Source organism: Quercus robur, chromosome 6 (assembly GCF_932294415.1).
Source record: "Quercus robur chromosome 6, dhQueRobu3.1, whole genome shotgun sequence".
NCBI lineage: Eukaryota > Viridiplantae > Streptophyta > Magnoliopsida > Fagales > Fagaceae > Quercus > Quercus robur.
The window spans coordinates 47674553-47689402 of record NC_065539.1 but is presented as its reverse complement, the minus strand read 5'-3'; the positions used below and the strand labels follow the sequence as shown (position 1 = coordinate 47689402).

General features: G+C 39.6%; 1 protein-coding gene across 1 annotated transcript; it reads right to left on the bottom strand.

Annotated features, from left to right (window-relative positions):
• Positions 1–4967: 4967 nt before the first annotated feature.
• LOC126689147 (monothiol glutaredoxin-S10) lies at positions 4968–5837 on the bottom strand. Its single transcript, XM_050384199.1, has one exon. It carries the CDS (start codon positions 5526–5528, stop codon positions 5220–5222), a length of 309 nt encoding a protein of 102 aa, XP_050240156.1. The 5' UTR covers positions 5529–5837; the 3' UTR covers positions 4968–5219.
• Between the last annotated feature and the right edge of the window lie 9013 nt (positions 5838–14850).

The window sequence follows — 14850 nt, the reverse complement described above, 5'->3', positions numbered from 1 at the left end:
GTGGACCTGCGATCAGTGGGATCCCCTGCCCAATCAGCATCAGAAAATGCACGAAGTACAAGAGGAGACTGAGCTGAGTAGAAAAGGCCATGGAAGAGAGTGCCCTTCAGATATCGAAGAATGCGCAGAACAGCAGCATAGTGAGTAGATCGTGGAGCAGACAGATACTGGCTCACCTGATGAACAGCATAGGAGATGTCTGGACGAGTAACTGTGAGATAAACTAGGCTGCCAACCAATCGTCTGTAAAGAGAAGGATTAGACAATGGTTTCCCCCCCGAGGGTGTCAAATGCGCATTAAGTTCAACCGGAGTGTCAACAGTCTTGCTGTCAGTGAGTCCAGCTCGAGATAAAAGGTCAGAAGCATACTTGGCTTGAGTAATATAAAGACTATCTGTGGAATGAGTAATTTCAAGACCCAAGAAATAACTGAGATGTCCAAGATCTTTCATCTCAAATTGCTGACTGAGAAAATCCTTGAGTTCTTGAATGCCACTGAGGTCATCACCGGTTATGATCATATCATCCACATATAGAAGAAGCAAAATGGTGCCTTTATCAGTACGACGAAGAAATAAGGCAGAATCATACGGACTGGCAGTGTAACCCAAGCGAAAGATAGTGGAGCTGAACTTGGCAAACCAAGCTCGTGGAGCTTGTTTAAGACCATAAAGTGCACGTCGAAGATGACAAACCTTGTTTGAGTCAACAGAGAGACCAGGAGGAGGTTGCATATAGACTGCTTCACTCAAATCCCCATTAAGGAAAGCATTTTTAACATCCATCTGAAAAAGATCCCATTTACTAGCAGCAGCAACAGCTAAGAGGGCACGAACAGATGAGATACGAGCAACTGGAGCAAAAGTCTCTTCATAATCAATCCCATACTCCTGTGTAAAACCTTTTGCAACAAGCCGAGCCTTGTAGCGCTCAATGGACCCATCAGAGCGAGTCTTGATCTTATAGATCCACTTACAACCAACCACAGACTGTCCAGGAGGAAGAGTGACCAGATCCCAGGTATGGTTTTTGGTTAATGCATCAAGTTCCTCTTTCATTGCAATCTGCCATAAAGGGTCAGTGGAGGCCTCACGATAGGTTTGAGGCTCGTGAAGTGTAGAAAGGGCAGTGTAACAATGATAGTCAAGTAAATGTGTAGGAACGGATCTTACCCGGGTTGAGTGGCGATGTGGAATGTCTTGTGGAGGATCTTCAGGCGGAGCAGGAGCAGGGGACCCAGGCTCAAGGTGGGGTAGCTCGTCATCAACCTGTTCATCTTCAACCTGTCTAGGAGAAGCATCAAAAATATCTGGAGAGAAGTCCAAAGAAGGATCAAAAGTATTTGTAGAAGGAACAAGAGACTCGTCTGGAAAGATTTCTAAAACAGAGGAGTTAGTTAAGGAAGAACGAAAGTGAGAGAGCTCAACAAACAATCGGTGTTCCCAAAAGACAACATTACGAGAAACACGAAGACGATGAGAGACAGGATCATAACACCTATACCCCTTTTGAGTTTCGCCATAACCAAGGAAACAACAAAGTCTAGATCGAGGCTCAAGTTTGTTGTGCTCATGAGGCTGAAGAAGAACGAAACAAGCAGATCCAAAGGATCGAAGGTGATGATAATCAGGAGGTGACCCAAAGAGACGCTCATACGGAGTCTGATTATGAATGACAGCACTTGGAATGCGATTAATCGCATGAACAGCATTAAGAGCAGCTTCACCCCAAAATGGGGCAGGAACTTTGGCAGAAAGAAGAAGAGCACGAACAGTGTCAAGAATATGACGAAGTTTTCTTTCGGCTCGACCATTTTGCTGAGAGGTACCTGGACAAGTTAGATGATGCACAGTGCCATAGGAATGTAACAAAGCTTGAAAAGCATATTGAGTATATTCAAGAGCATTATCAGAACGAAAAGTTTTGATACGTTTGGAGAATTGGGTTTCAACCATTTTGGCAAAGTTGCTGTATATTGGTAAAATTTCAGAACGAGATTTCATAGGAAATATCCAACTATAACGAGAATAATCATCAATAAAGACAACAAAATATCGAGATCCACCAATACTAGCAACAGAAGAAGGCCCCCAAACATCAGAATGAATTAACTCAAAAATACTATTAGAAAAGGATTCACTGTTATTAAAAGGCAAAGCTGGTTGTTTTCCTAACTGACATGAAGTACAATCAAAATTGTCTTTGGACACAGAACCCAACAGACCCCTAGAAGCTAACTGTTGTACCCGAGAAGATGATGCATGACCAAGACGAGAATGCCAAAGTGCAAGAGATGGTAAGGAAGAAACTGCAGCAGCTGCAGCAGCAACAGAAACAGGAGCAACAGGTGGAAGATGAAGATTGTCCACGGGAAACATACGCCCAACTCTAGGGCCGGTCCCAAGCTCTTGTCCCGTCCTCGGATCCTGCACAATACACCCAGAATAGTCAAAAATAAGGCGATAACCTAATTCAGCTAATTGTCCCACAGAGCACAAATTATAGGATAGGTCAGGTACATGGAAGACTCCAGGAACAGAAAGGTTAGAGGTTGAAACAAAACCTAAACTATTTCCATGCATGGTGGAACCATCAGCTATATGAATATTTAGAGGATGTGGTGCAGGGTCAAGTTTGGAGAATAAGGATGAGTGAGGTGTCATGTGATTGCAGCAGGCAGAATCAAAAAGCCAAGTTTGAGACTTACCGGGTAGAACAGATAGGGCAGTGGAAAGAGATGCATTACCAGCCATACGAACAGCCTGAGCTATGATCTCCTGTAGTTCAGTGGGGGAGAGGTTGATAGTGGATCCAGAAGACTGGGACTCAGCTGAGGTGGAAGCCATTGGCGGAGTAGGCTCAGTATTAGCAACAGCAGCAGTAGATTTGTTGCGACGGAAACAAGTCTCAATGGTGTGGCCAGAACGCTTGCAATAGTTGCAGACTTTTTTGTTGGACTGCTTGCGACGATTGTGAGAGCCAGAGGAATCACTTGATTGCTGAGGTTGCTCTATGAGTGGAGTAGATGGAGTAATAGCCAAAACATTGAGCTTATTCTGGGCTTGAAGGGTTGCAAGACGAGCTTCTTCTCTAACTAGCTCATTCACAGCAGTATCAAGAGAGGGAGCAGGACTGCGATTTAGAAGCTGACCTCGAATGGGCTCAAAGTCCTTGTGAAGTGACATCAGGAATTCATAGAGGCGAAATTCATCTCTGATGGAAGCATATTGCTGAGCATCCTTTGAGCATGCCCAAGTTGGATCAGAAAGGTCAATTTGGTCCCAAATGTAGCGAAGCTGATCATAATAGTCATTGATGGATTGCCCTGGTTCTTGCCTGAGTTGATGCAATTCAACCACTAACTGATATTTCATGGATCCATGAGTAGTGGAGTACCTTTTGGCCAACATATCCCATGCAGATTTTGCATCATCAAAGCTGCCCAACAGATTGGAAATAGAGGGAATGGAAGTGTTCCGAATCCATGTGAGGATCATGTGGTTATGACTATCCCATTCAATCATGCGACCAAGAAAAACAGCATCTTCTTCACTTGCTCCCTTGACAGGAATAATCATTGCACCAGTACAATAATGCCAGAGCATGCGACCCTTAAGAAAACTGCGCATAGCTTGAGACCAAGATAAGTAATTTTTATTCCCCTCCAATACAGTATTGATGGGGCGAGGAACAAAATTATCCTTTTTATCCATTTAGAGACACAATATGCAAAAACAAACAGCAGAAATGAAATCTACGCGAAAAACTGGGTAAGAAGAACCTGGACAGAAAAAGTCAACCCTGGAAAAGTCAACGGTCAACGGTCAACGGCCAGTCAAAGTCAACGGTCAACTGAAGTCAACGGTCAAATCCAGATTCAGAAGGTGACGTCAGCGGATGACGCAAGCAGTGACGTCAGCAAGCTGTTAGGGCTGACGTCAGCGATGACGTCAGCGAGGCTGTTGAGGCGCGTGGAGGCGCGTGACGGCGCGTGGAGGCGCGTGGAGGCGCGTGACGGCGCGTGGAGGCGCGTGACGGCGCGTGAAGGCGCGTGGCCAGAAGCTGCTGGCGCGTGGTGGCGCGTGTGGCGCGTGATCGGCGGGGCAGCAACTTTGAGCGGCGCGTGGGGGCGCGTGCAGTCTCCGATGGCGACGAGGCTTCCACGATTGTGTAGATCGGCGCTGGACGATCTCAGTGGTACCTTCAAAATCGTAATCGGAGCAATAATTGCAGCGGAGCAGTGGTCTGTGCAGTGTGAAACTCCTTAACGACGGCGACTGCAGGTCCGGAACCCAAGGACGACGGCTGGATGACGTCGGAAGTTCAACGGCGAGAGGCTGCAGCGGCAGTGTGATGGCGGAAGCGTTGTTAAAAAGAAAGCCACACTAATGAAGACAAGACTGCTAAGAAAAGGTCAGAGCAGTGGCTCTGATACCATGTTAGAAATACTGGAAGATTGTATTGTATTTCTTAATGAGAGAATATACATCAGAGCCTTATATAGGAGGCGTAAGTGTGCGGTACAAGTAAAGTGTAGTACAAGTACAAGTGTGGTATACAAGAAAGGTAATTGGGCCTAAAGCCCATAATATAATATAATATACATTAACACAAATAATTCGGCTAATTATGCCACATACAATTGCCAAGGAATTTCACAGGCTTATGTGGCATGCACTCATTTGCCTAGCTAGGTCAGAATCACACCATTTAGCCCCACACCTCCGTTTTCACAGTACCAACATAAATTTAACTAAAAAAAAAGTGTTTATACTCTATACCACTATGATTAATTACCACCAATGGTATTCAACTCCTATTATTGCACTCCCTCATATAGATTGCATTTTATTATGTGTCACAGCATAAAAAAAGTCGTACCCAGAATATGAAAAAGAAAGTTAAAGGATAATAAATTTATTAATTTATATCTTTCATGTTCATTAACACAGGAGCTAGACGTAATGTCAAATTAAAGCTCATATCTTTTTAGTGAAATAAAAGCGCCACTTAATACAAGTTTTCACGTAAAACTGAGAATTTCATATAGAAACTACATTTCAGACTCTACATATAGATTATTTTCCATACAATGTACTTGCAGGAGCCGCGGGGTCTAAGTGAAAAAAGTAGGGAAAAAAAAAGGAAAAGAAAAGAAAAACCAACTGAGTTAACCTTATTTGGAACATTTAGTACTAGGGTTGTGAAGGAAAATGTTGCTAAAGCCATAAAGCTCCAGCTTCTCGGAGCATTTTCTTTAGAGTACCATTCAAATGAAGGGTCATGACCGTATTAGCTGAGCCCACGAATTTACCCCCAATGAACACTGCTGGAACTGAAGGGTTGCACCCTAGTCGCATCAGAGCCCACTCCATTTCTCTTCCTCTAGAATCTTCATCAAGTTCATGAATTGCTGGGCTGACTCCTTGCTCATAAAATAGTCTTTTAATTGCATGGCACATGCAACATGAGCTCTTGCTGAAGATCACCACTGCCTTTTGCGATGCAATTTTCACAATGCGATCCATTGAGCCTCAAGAACCACGATTGAACAAGTATTAACAATAACAACAATCAGACCTTAATCCCAAAATTTTGAAGCCGGTTATGGGTCTTTGACAGACTCTTTTCTATGTAACTAGTTGTGCTGATTAGTGTAAAATGTGGGTACCAAAGATCTTTAAAGCACAAAACAGAGCTAGTTAGTGATCTTGGGTAGTGTTTGAACTTTGAAGTGATGAAATTTTGATGGGAATGTGAGAGAATCTGGCAAATATTGCTGCTGGCTTATGAGGCTTGTGAGGAGTTGTAGTTGCTAGGCTTGGTTTGTGATTGAATGAAGCTCTCAAAGGTCTTATATATAACTGCTAGGAAAGCAAAGGTGGTGGATAATATTAATATATTTGCATAATATACATTTAATTAATTCTAAAGTAAGAAAACGAAAGGAAAAGGGGAAGATTCCTTTAGATATTTGGATTTAGAGACAAAATCACCCTGGATGATTGCGACTTGTGTGGCTTGCTGTTAACTATTTTTCCTAGTTGTGCCAAGAATCTGAGATTAGCTAAAGATAAGCCAAATGCCGAAAGTGGATCATGAGGAAAAAAAAATACAAAATAGGCAGTGTACGGAACACTACCTTGGTGTGGACGAAAATGCCCTGACTATTTTAACCAAAAAACAGAAAAAAAAGAAAAAGAAAATGCCCTAGACTACGGTATTTGTGATGTGAGAATACGTGGGTAGTAATTTTAGTACTAAAATCCCATAAAAAATCATAACTTTTATCATAGTTACCTTATGTAGGTTGTGATTAATTCTTTGTCGCTTTTATAAAACTCATAATTTTTTCTTTAACATTCATAATTTGATATGTGGTAGATTGTGATTAATTGTTTGTTACTTTCACATAAATCTATTATTTTTTCTTCACCATTTATAATTGATGATGCTGAAAACTGTTAGTAAGTACATAGTCCTCACGTATTCTAGACAAAAATTGTGCAACAAAGAAGAAGAAAACCTTACAGAGAGTACTGGTGTGATATTGACCAAATACTCTCCGAAAGTTAAGTTAGAGAATGTTCACCACTCTAGAGTGCCAGAACTGAGGTAAGTTATGCTTACCTTGATATCTGGAAGCTTTGGGTTTTTATAGTAGTGTAGAACCGACCTTGGTTTTCTTGGTGAAGAAGACGTTTCCTTATAGGGAAGATCTTCATAAATACATGTATTTTACGAGATTCTTCCCATATAGAGATTTCGTTGATTAGGGCTAATCGTGGGGCGCAAGATGTTTCCATTTGAGGTTTCTTGGAGACCACTTAGGCCACGTAGATGCCTCGTAGCTTAACTACCATCTCCTTTGCATCCGTTTAATTTGAACCCGTCCACTATGGGGGGTTCGTCCGTTTTCCTTTCTCTTTGTTCGGGGCATAACCCGACCACTTCCTTAATACTGCCACCTACGATTAACCTTATTGAACGGATTTGTCTACCTCAATTTTATCCTCTCTAGCTGCTCCCTCACTTTATGGGTTCGTCGCCTAATTTGGTAGACGGGCTCATGGAGTGATGGTTTGGCTCAACCCTTGGGGAATGCACCTTGATTGATAGCCTAGTCCTAGGGTCATTAATGCAGGAGGGACATGTGTCATATTTTTAGTGGTTGATTATTTAGATCGAAGCGTCCCTTCATCTTCCGTGCCATTTCCTCTATATGTATGTCGCCTTTCCCCTTCATATTTACTTTTCACAACAAATTTCCAGTCAAAGCGCTACTGTCTCCTATCAGAAACTGACATATCGTCTGCTTCGTGTGACTGTCCGCCACGCCTTCTCCGTTGCCCTTTTTGCATCATTCAACTGTAAGTATCCTTTGCCTTATGTTGAACTCTCTTTTTTGCTTTTCTCTTAAATATTGCATGCCCATCCACTATTTAGACCTATAGAGTCTTAGAAGTTTTATCTATCATGTGTAGGTGACAGATGTCTAGTGAGAAGTCGAGTGATCAATCGTGTGTCTGCAAAGGGGCGGGCTACGATGAGGTGTATCCATTAGGTTAGGATAACCCCGGCACCTCCCATGATGAACGGGTTCTATCCACCAACTCACCGTCCATGGAGGAGGATGAGGACTTGGACGTGGAAGGATTAGAAGGTGACTCAAACGACGAAGATATAGGTAGTGCTGAACCCACTTAGTTCGTCATAGGTCTTGATGGCTTTAGGAAATTTATTCTATTTCCATTGTGGACGGTAAACGACTTTCATTCTACCATCAAGAAAAAAAACTTTGATACTCTTAGGGAAAAATACCAGATTCTCGTTGGCATCCTAATCCGTCTGCCCTTTAAACATGAAAAGTGCTACTACCAGAATGCTGAAGACAACGGAGTGTATAAGCAGATGTTGAAAGCAGGACTTAGATTCCCTTTAAGTGCTCTTCACCGTTGTCTCCTTCAATACTTAGGACTGGCCGTCACCCAAATCTCTCTAAATGCTTGGAGAGTCTTCCTTGACGTGGAAGTCTTATATAGGGTCTTACTAATGGGGCGCGCAGGATGACGGTGGAGGAGTTCTTCCACTACTAACGTCCACCCGAGATTGTCTAGTCTAAGGGCATGTATAATTTCCTACCAAGGAAACCGTCACTCTGTTTAGTGTGTGAGACCCCTGATTCAAATAGAAACTGGAAGAGTCGGTACTTCTTCCTTCAAGGGGACGACTGGATGTGTCACCCTGACGATTAGGAGTACATGCCAATGGACAAAACTTGGGGTATAATGCCCTCGTCTGGTAGGTGTCCGTTTGTCTTAAGCTTCGTTTCCTTTTACTTGTTTTATTTGATATCCTAACTATCTTCTTGTTGGAGATCGTGATAGCTCAGAGGTTACTCTTAAGCAGTGGAATTTCTTGGAGCATATCTTTAGGATTAAGTTGTCGGACAAAACGTGGGTGAAGCTGGTTACTTTGGACACCATCCATTGGTATTGTGAGGGTCCTGAACCTACTGTAGCTGCCCGTCACCACGATAATCAAGCGTGCCGACGTAAGTTCATTGCTCAATACTTATTATTATTTTTAAAATTTTTGGTAGTTTACCTAACTCCCTCTTTCCATCCATCTTTATGCATAAATGGAAGACGGAAGGAGGAGGGCTTACATCAAGCAATAGGCGACTGCACGGAAGAAGGAGGGAATGGGTCCATCCAACCCGTCCATAAAGAGGAAACCGTCAGACAAGATCGACCATCTACCTAAGAAACCTAAGGTGGCGGTAGGGTGATAGGCCAAAAAAATATTGACCTCTTGTGATGAAGTAATTGATTAATTAGCCAAGTTTATTAATTAATCAAATTAACATGCAATTGTACGTGGTAGCACAAACAAATCACCAATAAACTAAACTATGCAACGAAAAATGAATTTATACGATGATTTGTTTACAAATGGGGAAAACCTACACGGCAAAAACCCTACTAGGTGATTTTAAGGTCACCACTCTCGAGAATCCACTGTTATCAAAACAAGCAGTTACAAGTAAAGGAATCCCAGTACCTTATACCAACCTATAGTTGAACCCTTACCCTAATACCCAATTGGACTTGTTCTGTAGTGATAATCTCTCATTTTCAATGCACGGCTCCCAGTATGTGATTAACCAATAGATGCGCAGATCCCAGTATGCGACTTGATCACCAACTTGAGAAGGATGTTAACTGCAAAGTTCTTTAGTTCATCACACGATGAAGATCATGAAGTTGCTTGGTCACAAAACCCTAAGGTGTACAAAACACAACAACTTCTTCAAGAGAAAGATGAATTAGGACATATGTTTCCGGTTCACAATATGCTTGTGAAAAACTTTTTCATTAAGTTGCATCAATTGTGATGGCCCTTAAAACAATCCTTATATATGTTTAGGGTTATGAGAAAAGAAAACCCAAACATACATTCACGGATTGGATGAAAATTAGAACTGAAAATCTGAACTTCATAAATCTAGACAGATACCCTATCTGTCGAGTCTCGGGCTGAAACAGCTCTCTTTAAACCTCGATAGATGCTAGCTGTCGAGCTTTAAAATCCTACACTTTCTGGCTTGATTCTTGGACAGACTTGCATGATTTTAACGCTTGAACTTGAAACCTTGTTTCTTGAAGCATTAAACACATCCTAGATCTACCCAATTACAAGTAAAGTGCGTTTTGTTAAAGGATTAGCTAATTACATAAAATAGCGACATATGTTCCTATCATTGAATCACATATGTCCTAACAATCTTCCCTTTGACAATCTGTGACAAAACCATAATAAACAAATGAACATATGAGAGAAGTCATAAATCATTCAACTCATATTTACTTGTTGAATACAATAAAATCTATCCTAGCATAAATTCTTGAAAAACTTTGCAAGAAGGGAGTTTATGGCAAGTAAACTTTGACAACCTGTAGTTTTGAAATACTTTAAGCAAAACTTATCAAGGCATCTTAGTGTGAAACAGAAATATAAGATTGCATACAAGAAAAATTGAAACATGTGTATAAAAAAAGAAAAGAAACAACACATGTAAAGACAGGTGAAAGAACTGTAATAACAACCTCAAATATATATATATATATATATATATATATCAACAAGTATAAGGTTTGCTATCACAATATGATCACAAGATGTAAGGTACAAGAACAATATATCTAAATAGAAAGGAAAAAAATAGATATATAAAGTCCTCACTACATCCCTCAAAGAAATGAACACTCCCCCTAACAAAAATCTCCTATACTAACCCTCCCCCTATGAGTATGACTACTCTCATATCTAAAACTACTTCTCATTTTTGTCACGAGTGACAAAGGGTAAGTATATCAAGTAGACATCTCATCATCACTGAGTGAGCTAGCACCCTTATCCTCATCATCATCGTCGTTGTCGGAGTCATCATCGTCGTCGGATGCCTTGGGAGGAGGAAAGGGAGACTCTACGTAACCACCAAGGTAAGCCTGTAGTTTGGCAATACGACTAACACGGGTGTTCACCTGACACAACTCATCACTGAGAGTGTCAAGGCGAGCATCCATACGCTGAAGCTGCGCTATGATCGCATCAAAAGTCACACCACCAACAGAAGAAGAGGGAGCGGAGGTGAATGGAGCTGAAGAAGTGGGAGGAGTTGCCGTCCTGGATCGCCTCGAACGTAGTTGTGCCTCGCTCCATTTAACGGTAGCGGCGTCTATGGCACACATGATATGGAAGTGGTCGGAAACAGGAAAAGGAACAGAAAATGGCGTAAAATCCTCATGATAGCCGAAGAGAAGATGAGCTTATCACGGGTCTCGTATCTCTATATACATCTATGATGGAAAGAATAAAATGAGAGGGAAAATCTGTAGTAAGATGCTCTAAAAGAGAAAGCAAAAATCGAGCACGGGGCTCGGTAATAGAGTTATAATGAGATAAAGGATGCAAAACAAAAGTCATAACCATGTTAAGAAACTGAGGACCTTTAACAAAGGCCGAACAAGGAGTGAACTAATAATTACCCCAATCAGAGGGACGCTCACAAAAAGCAGATATAAGCTCGTCTTTAGACACAGTCTTAAGACGCTTACAACTAGAGTAGTCAGGATGCGCTATCCTGGGGACATGGAGCACGTCGGATACAATATCCGGAGTGACCATGATGTGCGTACCTCGAACGCGAGTAACAAAGAGAGGAACTAAATAATCAAATCTATGCATGTTGGAGTAGAACTCCTGAACATAGTTGTCAAAACATGAATCGTATCGTGAATCGATTTTTAATTTTTTCATATCGTGTATCGTATCGTATTGTGTATCGTAAGATACACAAATACTTAATAAAATTTATAAAAAATTATAAATATACATATATAAAGGGTATATTCATTACAAATTTTGAATATATTCAACTAATGACTAATTTATTCATCACTTATGTAATAATATTTAACAAGCTAATTAAATAAATCAAACTAGCATGTGTTTATAACATACACATTCAAATTACTTAAATTCAAAAGTGATAATATATTACAAATGACCCAAAAATAATAATTTATTTTCATCATATTCATCAAATTTCCTAATCAACCTTATCTAAGTCAACACTATCATCATATTTGTAATTTTGCAAATTTATTTCTTCATTAAAATTTTCTTCATCATTATTCGTTATTAACATTTACTATCTCTTCTTGTTCTTTTTATTTTAATAATTTTTTTATACATTTTTTTTGGCATTCTAGTTTCTTGGACTTATAACAATAACAATAAAAATAAATTTAAAATAAATTTTTAAATATTAAAGAGAAAGGTAAGTATGTACTATGTAGTCCAATTATAGGAGAGAGGGGGAAAAAACTTATGAATATGTTATTTTAGTTGGCTAAATTAAGTAAACTAATAATTTTTTGCTAAAAACAAGTCTAACAACTTGTTAAATTCAAATAAAAGTACAAATTTTAACAAAAAATCTCATTTTAAAGTATTTGTCTATGTATTATACGATACATACGATTTTATGATATGATACGATTCATACGATATGCACACTATATCGTACAATTCATTAGCACTTACGATACGCCGATACGATACGAAACTTTTTCCACACAATACGATACGTATCGCGTATCATACGATACTGACAACTATGCTCCTGAATAAGCATGGATGGACAAGTGACCGAGACGTCACACAGTGACTCCCAACCCCTACTGTGAATGACAGTGGGTAGGTTAGTGTTGGAGAAGTCCGACAAAATGACTTGGCGTTTCGAATGAATGCCTCGTCTAGAGAAGTTCTTTGAAAAGTCCTATCAGGCTTTATCGTCACGGAACCGAACATGTGAGGGAGTAGGGTCAGAAGAAGTGGATGCCCCAGAATGAAGAGGTTTCCGAGACGAAGTAGACTTACGTTTAGGTGCCATGACGCAGCTAACGTAAATAAGAGAGAGAGAGAGAGAGAGAGAGAGAGAGAGAGAGAGAGAGGGAGTGAGAAACATGCAGAAAAGCATCAAACACAATCAATATATAAGAATATAGAGAATGTAAGGTACGTATGCATGAAAATACATGAGCATGTGATATGCAATAGTAAAAACATCATGAGCTCAGCTCAATCAAATCCTACCAGCATACAATCAGTTCAACAAAGTAAACACACACCTATAATGCATGAAACATTGTTATAATGCAAATGAGATGCAATGCATAATGATTTAGAACCATTTTCACAAAGCCCATCCCAAAAATTTCACAAAAATTCTACCAATTTTGAAAAACCCCAAAAAAATTTCAAAAACCCAAAACTTATACCTAAATGCATGAAAAATGAGAGATAAAGAGCATCTCAGAAGCAAGAAAAATGATCTTGAGGCCGAAAAGCTCTTGGGAAGGGAGTTTGAAGTGAGAAAGAAATGTTTTGAGAGGTGAAAAGACACAAAAGTATCAAGAGAGATCGAGAAAAGTGAGATCTGAGTCACGCAGATCCTATTTATAGACTCTCATAATTCTCAACAGATCAAGAGGTGTTGAGAGGTGTCAAGCTTTAAAGGTATGAAGAGAAACAACTATTGAGCAGTTGTCTAGAGGTGTCCATAGCAAAAAGAGGCTCGATAGATCGAGGAGCTATCAAGAAGCTATCGAGATTGCGATAAAAAGAAGCTGAAGAGCTCGATAGATAAGCCAGGTGTCGAGAGGTGTCGAGGAGCTATCGAGATTGCTCAAAAACAATTTTTCAAGAAGAGAAAAACACAGACATGAATGCAATCAAACATGCAACTCAACCAAGGATCCAAACAACATTTTAATCCCTCAAAAACATCTTAAAAAGAAAAATGTAAGCATATAGATCCTAAAACACACACACACACACACACACACACACTAAACAAGTCTAACTAATTTTTTATTTCAAAAACGAGTTAAGACAGTTTAGTGAGCATATATTAACACATGTAAACCTTGTGATGACCAAATCATATTGTACCTGCACAATTATCAAAAGTAGTAAAGAATATTGCATGTTATGTGTGAAAAACATCACAAGATTACATAAGTGTCTACATGTTATGACGATTTGAGATATGAGAAAATCAGTTTAACTCACACATAATCATAACTGTTTGATGGGGACTATCACCTTCAAGGTACATGCTATAACTCCCACTTCTCCTAGAATACACGCTTGCAATCATATATAAAGCATTTTGATTTTTTTGCTTTTATTCTTCTTTGTATATTTTTCTTTTAAGCAAATCATGCATAGGCATATAAGAGAGAGAAAAGAAATACCTAATGATGTCAAGCATTTTACATTCCACTTTTGCAATACCGAAGCATAAAAATGTCATTTCATAATTGGTGGGCAACAGTGATGAGATAGTTATTTATGCATTTTTCTTAAGATTTTCTAGTCCTTTCCGTCAAAAAGAGTGATACGAGTGTTAGGTACAAGAGATTACTTAATCTTACTCATCACAAACACGAGCCACAAAGTTTTAGAAAACTTTGTTTCAATGGCCATCCAAGATACACAAGTACCAATGTACACAAACACACACTGTTTTTTTTATTTTTCTAATTTTTAATTTTTTTTTAAATTTTTATATGAAAAAAAAAATAAACCAAAACTAAAAAGAAAAACAAGTTAAACAAAAAAAAAGCAATGCATAAAACTAGACTGACTCAAAACAATAAAGCAAAACACACAAGTAATGCACACACAAAAACAAGAAGGCGAGAGAGAGAAGAAGTGACAGAATCACTTAAAGCCCTTTTCTTTCCACATCTTGGAAGAACCTTTCCGTTTAGCAAACCTTTGATCCGGCGGTGAGGAGGAAGAATTAAAACCATTTAAGTTCGAAAGGAACATGAAGGTTTTGAGAAGATCTCCAAGAGAAGCAAAAGAGGATGGAAACTGATTCTGGTCTCCCAACGCGATTATGTTGCTGCCCTTTTGAGTGGCTAACTACTTGTAGGAATTAGGTCGAGTATATCCAGCTGCGCTGCAGTGATGACAGAAATGCTGCTTTTTCTGCTTAGGCTTTTGAGAGTTTCCCTTCTTAGTCCTAGGGTTTTTAATCTCTTTCTTATCAAGCTTAGGGGGTGCTTTTAAGATAGATTTACCCTTGTCTATGTTTTCACTAGCTAAGTCATTTTTAATATCATTGTTCTCAGTTTCAATATTATTAGCAGAAGGAACAAAAACAGTAGCACTAGTAGAAGCAATACTAGGAGAAGAGAAATCATATCCTAAACCGGTTCGATCGGAAGCAAATTTCTAAAAACTGAGCATCTCATCGAGCTTAGCGCTCCA

Excerpts from the sequence above, each read along its gene's own strand:
- LOC126689147 (XM_050384199.1), bottom strand. The coding sequence starts at position 5,528 with ATGGATCGCATTGTGAAAATTGCATCGCAAAAGGCAGTGGTGATCTTC.